Source organism: Lacerta agilis, chromosome 10 (genome assembly GCF_009819535.1).
Source record: "Lacerta agilis isolate rLacAgi1 chromosome 10, rLacAgi1.pri, whole genome shotgun sequence".
Taxonomy (NCBI): domain Eukaryota; kingdom Metazoa; phylum Chordata; class Lepidosauria; order Squamata; family Lacertidae; genus Lacerta; species Lacerta agilis.
Genome location: NC_046321.1, coordinates 6,897,515 through 6,912,236, shown reverse-complemented (window position 1 = coordinate 6,912,236; position 14,722 = coordinate 6,897,515). Strand labels below are relative to the sequence as shown.

At 47.2% G+C, this 14,722-nt stretch overlaps 1 protein-coding gene across 1 annotated transcript in view; it reads right to left on the bottom strand.

Annotated features, from left to right (window-relative positions):
* Positions 1-6,305: 6,305 nt before the first annotated feature.
* PODXL (podocalyxin like) overlaps positions 6,306-14,722 on the bottom strand; it is a 68,501-nt gene continuing 60,084 nt past the window's right edge. Inside the window, exons 5-8 of the mRNA XM_033162733.1 lie at positions 13,517-13,673; positions 11,717-11,778; positions 8,378-8,545; positions 6,306-7,173 (exon numbers count right to left, since the gene is read on the bottom strand). Coding sequence (XP_033018624.1) covers positions 6,979-7,173; positions 8,378-8,545; positions 11,717-11,778; positions 13,517-13,673 — 582 coding nt within the window. The 3' untranslated portion in view covers positions 6,306-6,978. The remainder of the gene's footprint in view (positions 7,174-8,377; positions 8,546-11,716; positions 11,779-13,516; positions 13,674-14,722) is intronic.

Here is a 14,722-nt window from a genome sequence, read left to right as displayed (position 1 = left end):
ACCTCACTGGAGTTCAATGCAGTTGACAGAAGCAGACGAGGGTTTATAAGAGTCTGTGCCCCAGTGGAGTCAGGCCTACCCATTTCCTACCCTGTTCCCCATAATCTAGCTCCTGATCATGCCGCCAGCAGGGATCAGAGGTAGCGGTTTGGCGATGCCCGCGGCTAGGGCTCTGGACTACTGATTCTGCCTGCATTATGGGGGGTTGGACTAGATGACCCTTGGATCCCTTCCAGCTCTACAATTCTGCCTTCCACGCCAGGAAAGACCTGGACTGCACTTAACACGGGATGTTTTGCATGACTCGAAATCTTCCGCCGAGTGAGCAGAGTGTTAAATCCTTCCTTCCTTCTATGGTGACGTCTTCAGGGGAGGGTGGGATTTTTGGAGCCGAGATCCGTTGTGTCATATAACCTTCCACACTGTGTTCACTGCTGTTGGCTGTTTTTGGGTACTTCCATTTTTCTCAGCCTGCAGTATAAATTTCCCCTTGTGTTCTCCCCCCATCCTCCCTCCCTCCTAACTTGGCATAAGGAAAATGGTTGTGACCCCAGGTTGAAGTATTAAGGATTGCTTTGGAATGATATGAGAGCATTTACCAATGTAGAATTATGCTGTATGTAATGTATATACGGAGAGAGAATGTATTTTGTTCATTTTTTTCTTAATAAAAACAACAAAAATCAATGCCCATCTTGTCGTGGGAATCACTTCTTGCAGCGCTTTGGTAGAAATTTTGGTTTTGCTGCTTAGTTACCTAGCGAGATTTAAAACACAGACCTCGATTTCATATGTCAATGTAGCACAGATAGATAACCCCCGTTCTGATACGGAAGTCAAGACAGCCCATATCCACCTAGTTGGGTCTCCTCTTGCAGTGACTGCTGTCCAGTGTTAAAAGTCACTTGAGTGTGGATCCATTGAAATGACTGGACGAGAACCTTTCTCAGGCTGAGGGCCACATTGACTTCTAGATCATGTGCTAGGGGCCACTGGCCAGTGATGGGGAGAGGAAAAGCAAAAGTAGGTGTGCAGCGCTGGGGTATAAATTTTATCTTTGCATATTAGGCCCCTTTTTGTAACCACACATCCTTGCCCACATGTAATAAAAGGAATCATTTCCAGACATCGCACTTCCCAGTTTTGAGATCCAGATATAAACCAGGTTACTTAATTGGGCAAGTTTAGAAACTGGAAAAGAGATTTTGCAACATGAGAAAGTAGTAAGATTTCCCAACCACTGCCACCTTGTGTGACTATGAAAATAAAATAAAATAAAAAGATGGGCCACCAACCCTTCACAAAAGAAACTTTTATTGACAGAAATAAGTGGTGTCTTCAAAATATACTTTGTAGGAAAATGCAACGATAATCTTTACAATCCAGTTCCTCTGTTAAAATTCCAGTGTATATCAGACTCCTGTTTCAGCGCAGTTAAGTGTACGCTGAGGAAGCTGCACAGTGCATAAAAAGTAGCATTCAGACACATATCACAATCGAAAGGGGCTAGGTTGCACATTGCAGTCCATTCACAAACGAAAAGGCGCATCGAGGACCTGCAGGGTACAGTGGAAAACACATTGGCTCTGGATGTGGGGAACTCAGTGTCGAATCGGGGGGGGGGGGGCTCTGCCTTCTCTCTCCCCTCAACCTGCTTCACTCTGTGGTTTTAAATCATAACGACATAAGAATTCTGGAGCCGCTCGTACACTAGAAAGTACGATTTAACAAAAACACCCCCCCCCCCAGTAAATTGCAGTAGCAGCAATAAAAACAAACAGGGCAATAGGAGGGTCTAGCAGTGTTCCCAAGTTGCTAGTACAGTGGTACCTCTGGTTACGTACTTAATTCATTCTGGAGGTCCGTTCTTAACCTGAAGCACCACTTTAGCTAATGGGGCCTCCCGCTGCAGCTGCACCGCCAGAACATGATTTCTTATCCTGAAGCAAAGTTCTTAACCTGAAGCGTTATTTCTGGGTTAGTGGAGTATGTAACCTGAAGCGTATGTAACCCAAGGTACCACTGTACGTTCGTAGTGCCATGTTGAAGGTGTAATTAGTATTTCCTGTTAGGATTCCCAAAATTTAGACTTTGCAGTCGTTTTGGGGTCCTTGTCTTAACCAGAAGTTCACATCTTTCATTTGCATGAACCGGGGTGGGGGGTGGGGGGTGGGTGACTTACTTTTGCAATCTTGGTCTCCTTTGTAACACATTAAAGCACCCTCCCATCCCTTTCGAGTAACAGCACACCTGAAAAATAGCTGGAGCAGAGCAACTAACATAACCAAATAACCTGATCAAACTTTTTTTGGGACTGAATTGTTGATGGTCTAGTTGTAGAGGAAGAAAATTGGGGGAAGTGACAGGAAAGTCTGTTCTCCTGCCCCCCTCGCCCCCTTCAGATTGTCTTATATCTCCACAGACTAGTAACTGGGGTGAAGACTTTCGTATTTTGTCTCCCTGACCCAATATCAGAAAGAGGTGCATATTTTTTGGTTGTTTGAATAGGTCTGCTCTACATTAGATTAAAGGTTGTAAGCCGACCCCTGATCTCTTGACTTACTCTGCAGGATCTGACAAACGGGCAAAGGACTCTTTAACACCCTCCGTTTCCATCCATGGTGACAATAGCAAAGTGGCCTTTGTCCTTTGGTGGAGCCCTTTGCCCCTAAATGTGCACCACAGCTGCTCCCAAGGCACCTAATACAATAGGAAGGCTCTCCTGCAAGGATGGAGACTCAAAATCAAAGAGTGCAACCTCGTGCAATACATGAATCTCAACACATCCAATGTGAAACTATACCGAATCCTGCTCAGCTTTGCAAATGTGCTAGCTCAGAGGTCCCCAAACTAAGGCCCGCGAGCCGGATACGGCCCGCACGAGCCAATTATCCGGCCCCCGCCGACCCCCACTCTTACCGGCGCAGCAGGGTGCGGCTGCCCATCTCCGGGTTGGCGCGGCACTGGAAATAGCTCGTGCGCATGCGCAAGCGTCATTTCCAGCGCACTTCTGGCACGGTGCAGCGCCGGAAATAGCTTTTGTGCACACGTCATTTCTGGCGCACTTCTGGGTCTGCGGAGGCCCCGTGCGCACACTCACAAGCTGTTTCTGGTGCTGCGCCGGAAAAAGCGAGTGCGCACTCCCCCGCCCTCCGCACAATCGGCGCTGGAGGAACCGGCCCGAGGCCAGGTAAGTTTGGCGACCCCTGTGCTAGCTGTTTTATTGCTGCACCTTTTATTGCCGGGGGGCAGGGTTGGACTAGATGACCCTTGGTTCCTCTCCAAAAAACCCCCCCACTACAATTCTATGTTTCTATGACCTTTGGACCACATCAGCCAGGCCGAGGGTGGGTGTCTTGTCATCTGGGTAGCCCATGACCTGCATGCACACTGCCAAGGTTTGCGTCCCAGAGAGGTCATTTTGATGCTGCTAACTCAGCGGTATGACTTCAACCCCGGAGGCGCACTCCATTGTCTCTCGAGACAGTCAGGTGCCAGCACCAGCTAGGAGATAAACCAGTGGCACTTCTGCTGGACTCCAGCTCCCATCAACCCCAGCCTGCAAGGGGCAATGGTCAGGGATGATGGGAGTTGTAGTCTAGCAACACCTGGGAATTTGAATTATGCTGCTGGAGGAGACTCTTGAGAGTCCCATGGACTGCAAGAAGATCAAACCTATCCATTCTCAAAGAAATCAGCCCTGAGTGCTCACTAGAAGGACAGATCCTGAAGTTGAAGCTCCAGTACTTTGGCCACCTCATGAGAAGAGAAGACTCCCTGGAAAAGACCCTGATGTTGGGAAAGATGGAGGGCACAAGGAGAAGGGGACGACAGAGGATGAGATGGTTGGACAGTGTTCTCAAAGCTACTAACATGAGTTTGGCCAAACTGCGGGAGGCAGTGAAGGATAGGCGTGCCTGGCGTGCTCTGGTCCATGGGGTCACGAAGAGTCGGACACGACTGAACGACTGAACAACAACAACAACACCTGGGGAGCCACATTAGCTCTGGCTGCTTCGTTGAGGAAAGGACTGTGATGCTTTTACTGGAGGGTGAAGTAAGCGGGCTACTGATGTCATTGCCCCAGCCCAGAGCTGGTACCCACTTGAAAGACCTGAGCTGCGCACAAATACACTCTAATCTCCCCCATGCCATCACTACCTCTTGACACACCTGGCTGAAGAGGACAGGTTCCTCTCCCATCAACTAGCAGCCATGCACTAAGAAACAAGTCTCTCTGGGGCCCTTTGCTTGGAACAGGAAGGGTGGTCAAGTGATGGAGGTACAGTTTGGGATCAGGGACCTTGGTGTGAGCCTACAAGACAATATTAATTTTCTTATGGTTATAGCAGAATGCTAGAAATAGTTCCTTTTTATAAAAAAACAAAAACAAAATCAGTGTGGCACAGCCACACACAGTCACTCTAGTATTTACCGATGAAGATAGGAAAATGTTACGTTGATCTTTTCTGCAAAGGCAAGGTATTTAATAGGAGTTGCTGGAATCCCCTTGTTTCTGGAATCTCCTTGGGCTGATACAGGAAGATGCAAGGACCGAGCGCTCTGACATTTGAACGCTTCCTTCCTCCTGCACCGAACTCAAGCCGGGCCAGTAAGAGACTCTAAATTTACAGCCTCTAAATTTACATCTCCTGTCCAGAGAATGGCTTTGCCAATGTTTGGGAGTTGGGAGTTCCTGTTCAAATGGATTAGGAACCTACCGATTTCTGACGGCGGGTTCCAAAGTTATATTTGACCTAAGATACAATCCAAATAGCTGTCATAAATCTGCTTTTAAAAAAGAAGGAGGGAAGGAAATATCAAAGAATCCACCCACCATCCCATTGTCTCTCCTCAGAGGTCCCACAGCTGAGGGGAGACAAAAGGGGCAGATTCATCAGAAGCCATCACATTGTCTTTTATTAATGGGACTTAAGGCATGTTTTATCTCATCCTTAATCTTTGTCTTCTGAATAGGACTAGGACGGGGTCTCATTTTTTTTTTAGCTGTTTCCATTCCTATAACTTATCTCAAAAAGCATGGTGAGATGTTCTCGACAACTTTCCTGTATCAAATGTGCAAGGAGACGAAGAAACAACTTGCGATGGATTCAGAACAGTTGTAGGGTTGGTTCCTTGTGCCCATGGCGATTTGTGTAAAGTCCTTAAGAGCATCTCTTTCGATAATTGTGAAATCCAATAATTAGGCTTAAATTAATCGGAGCTTTGGAAAGGTCATGCTTGCAGCATGGCAAGAACAATGTGAGGTTTTTTTGATTTTTTTTTTAAATTTAAGGGCAGATTTGGGAACCTGAAAGAGCCCAACAAGGCTTGGGGGCATCGTGCAATTCCCATTCCAAAGAGATACAAGCTTCCCTCTGCAAATGTTCCACTGTTTCAGACCCCACAGCTAAGATCCCCTATTGCACATGCAAGTTAGCTCACTCAGTAGCTTTACACCCTAAATTGCACCATTAAATGGGTTTATGGAACAACCATGCATGTCAAAGGCACAAAACCCCCCACCTTCCTTCTCTTTCAATAAAAGCAACAGGTGGCTGTTTCAACCTGCATTGAGTAAATATATTGCTATAGCTATTACTAAGAAGAAAAACATGAGATGCTCTTGGAAGGGGGTTCAGATTGATGCTGATCCCTTCAGCTCAATGCATATTATATCCTCCCCTCTTTTTTTCTTTTTGATATTTAGCCTTGGAATAGTTTTCAAAGTGGGCCTATAAACATTGCTGTGAGCCTTGCCTTGCTCCCATGTACAAGGCGACGGCCCGTAGCTTAGCGGTGGAACATCTGCTTTGCATGCGGAATGTCCCAGGTTCGATCCCTGGCATCTCCAGGTAAAACTGGGCGTTTATTCTGGTCTGAAAACCTGGAGAATCACTGCCGGCCAGTGTAGAATATTACTGAGCTAGATGAGCCCAGTGTCTTCTAGTCAAGTATAAGGCAGCTCCTATGTTCCTACATACTTCCTGAAATCTGAAGTTGTGCCACTGGGGCTAATGCTCCAGTCGTGGCCCATTTGGGTTTTGCGGTGCTTCATTCTTACACACACAAACCCCGGGCCCAAATTTGCATTCTACAGGATGAATGCAAAAAACAAAAACAAAAACCGGAATCCTCCTTGCATGACTGGCACATATTCACTGTAGGCGCCAGCTGTCTTGTTGCAAAATGCCTATGTACTGGAACGGGCTAGTTAATGGCCTGATCCTGACCTACGGAGATCGGGAGAATGCTTTTAATACATGGAGAAAACAAGTGGAGCGATATGATGATCTGGGGCGGGGCAAGTAGAGAGATACAGCTTTTTTTTAGCTGTGCCCTCTTGCCAATATTCAGAGTCTCCTGTACGCTGGAGCCCAATGCACCTCGGGTTTTGCATATCTGATTGAGTTTTTGCATAATGCGCCCCCCCCTGCAGCCGCTAACAGTGAGGGAGCGATGCCTTGTCAAGCTGCCCAGAAACGGCAGAAGTTAAGCTGCAACTCTGTCCTCTGAACAGGCGCTCCCACCTTGTTCTCTGCAGCCATGAGGACTAGAACCTTGGCTCCTATTAAAATGAGCAGTACATCCAGCCCTGCTCTCATGGTCCCTTGGCATCCGGAGGGCAAAGGGAGCGGGAGAATCCCCAGTGCCAAACTCTCCTGTCTGCCCTACTCAACACTTAAATAGGAGGCACAGTCATTAAAAATATATATATATATATACACATATACACACACCAACACATAGAATTTGCTTAGAAAGCTAATGGGATTTTAAAAAAAACAAAAACAAACAAAGGATTTGGCCACGGCAGATGCCCCTTGACAAATCCTCTTGCCCAATAACCGCGAGGCTCCTTCTGCATGTCGGCACTTGTGGCTGCAAGTTTTGAGTTTTCCGTGTTTTGAAATTTTTGCCTAGCACAAAGTTCGTTCTCTTTTTCCTTTAGAAAACAAAACAAAAAGCCCCAAACCATTATAAATGTGTATCCTCTTCGTCCTCCAGATCCTCTTTCGTTAGGCTGTCCATAGGGACAATCCAGCTGTCTCCAAGCTCCCCGTTCAGGTTGACCTTCTTCTCCTGCATCTCCGAGGAGGTCTCCATCACCTCCAGGGTCGGGTTGTCATGGTAACCATTCTCCATCGTCTGAAGTTCCTCGGTCAGGCGCTGCTGTAAGGCGGGGACCGGGAGGTTTGGGTAGGAGACATATGAACAGGGACTGAAAAAAGCTGAAACCATAGAGTTGAGGTAAGGTAAAGGACACCTGGACGGTTAAGTCCAGTCAAAGGCAACTATGGGGTTGTGGTGCTCATCTCACTTTCAGGTCGAGGGAGCCAGCGTTTGTCCACAGGCAGCTTTCCGGGTAATGTGGCCAGCATGATTAAACCGCTTCTGGCGCAATGGAACACTGTGATGGAAGCCATTGCGCATGGAGAAACCGTTTACCTTCCCGCCACAGTGGAACCGATTTATCTACTTGCACTGGTGTGCTTCCGAACTCCTAGGTAGGCAGGAGCTGGGACAAAGCAACGGGAGCTCACCCCGTTGTGTGGATTTGAACCCCCAACCTTCTGTTCGGCAAGCCCAAGAGGCTCAGTGGTTTGGACCACAGTGCCACCCACATCCAATAGAGTTTACCATAGAGTTGAAAGGGACCCAGGGGTCAGCTAGTCCAAACCCCTGCTGGATGCAGTGGAGCAGTGGCAGGCAGCAGCTGGGGGAACCCCAAGGGAAGAAGTCTCAGAGTGGTGGTGGGAACGGTGAGTGGTCAGAGGTAGAAGGCTGGGAGGAGGAGGTGTCAGAAGCTGGCAAGGCAACAGGGCTTAGTGAGCAGGGAGAGTCTGTGGCAGAGAGAAGTCCAGAATCAGAATTAGAAGCTGAAGTGGCAGAGATGAGTCAGGCTGGTGAAGATGCCAGGAGGGTCTACCCTCCTGCTACAACCAGCTCTCCTCCTCCCTGGTCTCCCAGGACAAGAGAGGTATGAAGAGGGCAGAGCAGAGACAAAGTGAGGAGTCTCAGATTGCTTGGGAAAGACCCAGGTGAGGAGACGACTCTGGAAAGGCAGAGACCGTCAGTCCTCGCCTCTGGCCATTGGGGCAAGACCTACTGGGAAGAGCTGCTGTGCTCACGAGGCCTGAGCTGTTTTGTTTCACTGACGCATTGCGAATTGTGGCAGGTAGGCTACCGACACCCAAAACTGACACTGTGCAGTGCAGAGGGTTAGGGTGAGCATTGCCGATGCCTGCAAATGAAGTGGGATATGGGAGACCCTGGCTCGGAGCGGATAACTCAAGGGTCGGGAGTGTGAAGGTTGGCCTTACAACTCCTGCGAGGCCCATTTCAATGGCGCGAAACGCAAAAAAAGCCTGTTTACCTGGTCCTTCCTTCGGGAGAGGCGCTGGTGGCAGCAGCCGTAGATGGCGGCACCAAGTAGCAGAGAGGCAGCCATGCAGACAATGGTGATGATCAGGGGCATGCTAAAGCGGTCTTCCATGTCGGGGTCCATGCTCCTGCCGCCGTGGGTGATGTTCTTCACTCCAATCTGTCAAACGAAGAGGGGGAGGGTGAATGGCTGGGAGCAGAGGAGTCGCCACGGAGAGAGGGGCATTGGCTGGGCTACTGCAATGCAGGCTACGTGGGTCTGCCCTTGAAGACTTACCCGAAAATGTCAACGGGCGCAAAACGCAGCCGCCAAATTACTGGCCAGGGTTCCAAAACAGCAAAAGCCCTGTTTTGAAACATCCCATGTGGGTGGCCAGTTTGTACCACGGCCCAATTCAAGGTGATTAAATCCCTAAAAAACTTAAGCCAGGGGTCAGCAACCTTCTCCAGCCGTGGGCCGGTCCACCGTCTCTCAGACCATGCGGGGGGCCGGACTATATTTTGAAAAACAAAAATCATGAACGAATTCCTATGCCCCACAAATAACCCAGAGATGCATTTTAAATAAAAGGACACATTCTACTCATGTAGAAATACGCCGATTCCCTGTCAGTCCGCGGGCCGGATTTAGAAGACGATTGGGCCGCATCCGGCCCCCGGGCCTTAGGTTGCCTACCCCTGACTTAAGCCCCCAATATCTGAAATGCCATCTGCATGGCTAGTGACCTCCCTAAGGTGGGCAGAGGGGCTCTGGGCGTAGTTCCTGTCCTTGGAAGTGTGGGGGATAATGGCCTGGGAGAGGATTTTCTCTGTGGCAAAACCTAAATTGTGGAAATCCCGACATTTAGCATCTTCTGCGTATTGCTCTGGAAGAGCGCAGCAAACGCACATCAGTTATCTTTGTTTTGTGGGACCCTCCTCGTTTGCTGAATCTGTCCTGTCCTGTTATGGTTGCTGCCGTTTTTCTTACTTAATTGTAACTCATTTACTCTAATTTTTGAAGTATTGGAGAGATGATATGATGATGATGATTATGATTTTGCGCCCCCTTGGATTGGCACCCTATGTGCAGTCACCACCACCCGAAATTGGACACTGAGGGGGAGAACCACCTGGAGCTCCTTGGAGAGAAAGTTAGCATATAAATGCAATGAATAAATACAATTTTCCGGAGCGTTACTCCCCAGAGGGAGTATAATTTTACTACTTTCAGGAGACAGTGGGGGCCTGTCCCTTTAAAAAATTTTTTATTATTATTATTAAATAAAAAAACAACAGGCTGATCATCTGACTTACAAGACGAGATGACCGAGGGGAGGGAACTGTGTTCGCCACATTTTTATTTTTATTTTAAATCTCCATTGTGGTTGCTCACACAATGACCCTATCAAGGCTCTCCGCCCTGCCAGCTGCATTTCCTGGACTAGCAGGAAGGGACAGAATGTGCCTTGTTCCCAGGGCATCCCGGCCCAGGAAATGTAGACTTGAATAAGGAATAAGGAAGGAATAATTTTATTGGCCAAGTATCAATCATACTTGGAATTTTGCTTCGACTACATTGCAATGTAAAGAAAAACGTACCTCATACAAACACTATCCCCCTCAAGATACAACAGCACAGGAAAGGAACGCGCCCCACCACCACCAACTGACCTCCCTTCCGCACACAACTACAAATTCAACAGTTTGATGGCACAAGGAAAAAACTATTCCTGTGCCTAGACCTTTTTGTGTATAGAGTCCTGTAACGACGCCCGGATGGAAGTAAATGAAACAGGTAATGACCAGGATGCAAAGGCTCTGCGACAATTCTCTCTGCTCTCTTCCTGGCTCGAGCAGCATAAAGTGTCTCTATTGGAGGCAAACTAACACCAATTACCCTCTCTGCAATTCTTACTGCTCGTTGGAGCCTCTTCTTATCCAGCTTAGAGGCTGTGCCATACCATACTTGATGGAGGGAGTCTGCTGCGCTCATCTCGCTTTACTGGCCGAGGGAGCCGGTGTACAGCTTCCGGGTCATGTGGCCAGCATGACTAAGCCGCTTCTGGCGAACCAGAGCAGTGCACGGAAACGCCGTTTAGCTTCCTGCCGGAGCAGTACCTGTTTATCTACTTGTAGTTTGTGCTTTCGAACTGCTAGGTTGGCAGGAGCAGGGACCGAGCAACGGGAGCTCACCCTGTTGCGGGGATTCGAACTGCCAACCTTCTGATTGTCAAGCCCAAGAGGCTCAGTGGTTTAGACCACAGTGAGTAAAACTTAGCCGAGTACCACTCATCTGCCCAACCCCTTAGACCCCCATCTAATTCTGCTATTCAGTCCCCTCAAAATTCAGGCAAGTTCATGTGCCCCATCTTTGGAGGGGGTTCCCCCCCTAAACTCCCCCAATTTCTAAATACAAGCTAGGCTGAAAATTTAGCACCAAGTTAAAATGCCCTTCGCTCTTCTCTCTGTTTCCGAAGAGGCCTCAACCTCCCTCCTTATCCCTTGAGGGGTGTCCGACATCTTGGCTCAACTCTTATTCGCTTTATTTATTTATTCCATATTCCCACCTTTTCCTCCAAGGACCTCCTCCCCCTCCCCATTTTATCCTCACAACGACCCTGTGAGGTAGGTTAGGCTGAGAGGCAGTGACCGGCCCAAGGTCACCCAGTGAGCTTTCTGGGCGAGTGGGGAATTGAACCCGGGTCTTCCAGGTCTCACACTCTAACCACTATACCACACTGCCTCAATGTCAACTGGACACAACATCAACTGGATCACCCTCTATTCATCTACTTCCTTTGCACTCTGAAAGGCGAGTGAGGCATGGCTGACGTGCACTTGCAAAATCTCCGCCGTGTCTACTTCACCCAAACCGGTTCCTGCTAATTCTGTCTTTAATCATGATTTCCACTCATTTCCCCAGAACATGCGTTAAGCTAACTGCCCGGCAATTTTGCAAACCAACTTTAGATTCCTTAAAAATAAAATAGAAAAGCGTTCTCCATTGACCGCTTTCCTAGTCCGGCACTCTAACCACTAGGCCACACTGTCTCTCTTGGCCTCCGCTGCTGATTTAAGAAGGCTTAAATCAGCCCCCCCCCCCCCAAGGGCACCACCTCACAACTAATATTGTGAGGGGCAAGAGATACGGGCAGCTGTTTTGCTTCTGTGCCCTTGGAGAATCACTCAGCAAAGCATTCTTCATCCTAACACACCTTGAAGGGCTGTCCTTGAACCCCAGTTGGTGACGGCCGGTTGCCAAGCAACACTGGAAGCAAAAGATCTGAAGATGCCTGACTGAAGAGGCGACACACCGAAGGAATGGGGCTTCCTTGAACATCCTCCTTACCTTTTCCAGCTCTTCCATCTTCGCCGCCAAAGACTCAAACAGCTCCTTATCCGCAGAGTTTGCTAACGGAAGGAAACAAAAGGGTTGGAATGTAGCAGTGGCCCCAAGGGGCCACAATGAGTGTGATAATGTGGACCCCTATAAATCCTTGAATATGCTTCTAATAGAGAAGTTATGGTTACAGGTAGGTAGCCGTGTTGGTCTGCCATAGTCAAAACAAAATAAAAATTCCCTTCCAGTAGCACCTTAGAGACCAACTAAGTTTGTTCTTGGTATGAGTTTTCGTGTGCATGTTATGGTAACCTGTTGCTTTAAGAAACTGATGATTTGGACATCAATCACAAAGATACAGCTCATAAGCTGACAAGTTGGAACGTGTCCAGAAGAGGGCAACCAAAATGGTCAAAGGCCTGGAAACAATGCCTTATGAGGAACGGCTTAGGGAGCTGGGTATGTTTAGCCTGGAGAAGAGAAGGTTAAGGGGTGATATGATAGCCATGTTCAAATATATAAAAGGATGTCATATACAGGAGGGAGAAAGGTTGTTTTCTGCTGCTCCAGAGAAGCGGACAAGGAGCAATGGATTCAAACTACAAGAAAGAAGATTCCACCTAAACATTAGGAAGAACTTCCTGACAGTAAGAGCTGTTCGACAGTGGAATTGGCTGCCAAGGAGTGTGGTGGAGTCTCCTTCTTTGGAGGTCTTTAAGCAGAGGCTTGACAGCCATCTGTCAGGAATGCTTTGATGGTGTTTCCTGCTTGGCAGGGGGTTGGACTGGATGGCCCTTGTGGTCTCTTCCAACTCTATGATTCTATAAGTTGATACATGGTACAAATGGCTACATGTAACACAGGTTCCCAACATGCTCACTAACACAATGTAACAGATCACTGTTAGAATCAAGGTTTAGTTAGCAATGCTTATTGCACATGAATGAGTTAATGATGTACAGGTGAAACTTGAAAAATTAGAATATCGTGGAAAATTCCGTTTATGTAAGCAATTGTTTTCATTGGCTACTGGAGTTTAATATATGAGATAGACTCATGACATGCAAAGCGAGATATGTCAAGCCTTTGTTTGTTATAATTGTGATGATTATGGCATACAGCTGATGAAAACCCCAGAGTTGAAATAGTTAATTTGGGGTTCTCATGCATGTCATGAATCTATCTCATATATTAGTTTCACCTTTTAAGCTGAATTACTGAAAGAAACGAACCTTTCCACGATATTCTAATTTTTCGAGTTTCACCTGCACATGATTGGTTAAATTGAAATCCTTTGTTTGAAATGTTATAAACACCCCTGCCTGGACCTTTGGGCGGGGTTGCAGTTTTGCGAAAAGATTCGACTGCAACCTATTGCTTTGCAATAAACAATAATGGACTCCTGGCTCCTCTCGTCTTTGAGTTTTATTGGCGTAACTCAGAAGATAAGCCATTTTTTGGCATACGACATGGAGAATTGAAACTCTTTATTTACCTTTTTAAGGCAATGCAGAAAATCTGTGTGGAATATTAACACACTCGGCTCAGTCGTCAGAGCATGAGACTCTTTATCTTGGGGTTGTGGGTTCGAGTCCAACGTTGGGCAAAAGGTTTCCTGCACTGCAGGGGGGGTGGACTGGTGGGCAGGTATGAAAGTTCCTAGTTCTTACTCCCGGGCAAACATCATCATCCCAGTGCTCTCCAGATGTTCTGGACCACAGCTCCCATCAGCCGCAGCTAGCACATCTGGAGGGCGCCAGGTTGGCGAAGGCTGCCCTAGGGGCACCCAACAACGCACGCGGTACCTACTCAACACAGCGACCTCGAGGACAGCCAAGTACTTGGGGTCGTCTTTGGAGGCCAGCCTCGCCAAACACCCATCCCGGCTCTGGTTGAAGGTGGGCTTCACCGCTTTGCAGAGGACATTCAAGAGAGCCTCTTTTGCGGAGCTCTTCTCCAAACTGCTCTGTAGAAAGAAAGAACAAAATTCGCTATGGTTAGGGTTTTGCTCATGGCAACTTGCTGGTGGCTGCCACCCTTGTGGAAATCGTTTCCTAACACAGGGGCAGTGCCAATCATGAGAGAAAAGTGTGGGGTTCACACAGAAACCGGGGCGGGGAATCAATGGAATGAGAAGCCTCCAATTGACTGTAGCAGCATCCTTAAGGTATCAATGACTTCCCTTCTTCTCTTTCCATGGTTCATTTTACATATCATAAATCCCTGCGTATTTTACGAATGTGAAATACTAGGACCATTTGGATTCCGTGAAGGATTAATTGATTTTCGGTCTTCTGGCCTCCATACACTAGCATCCAGAACGCTTTATTACTTTTACTCTGAATTGAATCGAGTTGTTGTAACCATTTTTGGGTGGCATATTTTTGTTTCTTTTCGGCCAATATATGATGATATTTTCTTTTTTCATCTAGATAGGGGGTTTCTAATTTAGTACTGTTATTTTTAAAGGCTTGGAGCAATTTTCTTTTAAGCTGGAAGCATTCATCATCAAACCAAGGGCTAGCGCTAAATTAAAGTTCCCATATTAGGTGGAGTATTAAGCTCTGCGAACATTTGAAAAATTTCATTATGTTTTACAGAAATATATTTTACAGAAACTATACCATTCAGTATTCCATTATTGCATCCATCAAAACTTGTTTACACTGTTGAATTTATATTAATGCTCCCAGCGTTTTCAGCTGTATACAATTATTTCCCATATATTCAAGAAATGTTTTCCAATATTCTTTAAACATATGTTCTTCTTGTTTTCTTACTCTATACGTTAAGTCTGCGAGTTGGGCATATTCTGTCAACTTAGGTTGCCATTCTTCTTTACTTGGGACCTCGCTCGTTTTCCATTTTTGGGCCAATAAAACACGGGCTGCAGTGGTAGCTTGCATCAATAACCTTTTTAAGATGCTGTCTATGTTTGTCATTGCTTTCCTCCCAAGAAGCAGGCGTCTTTTAATTCCGTGACTGCTGTCACCATCTGCAGTGATCAAGAAAGTA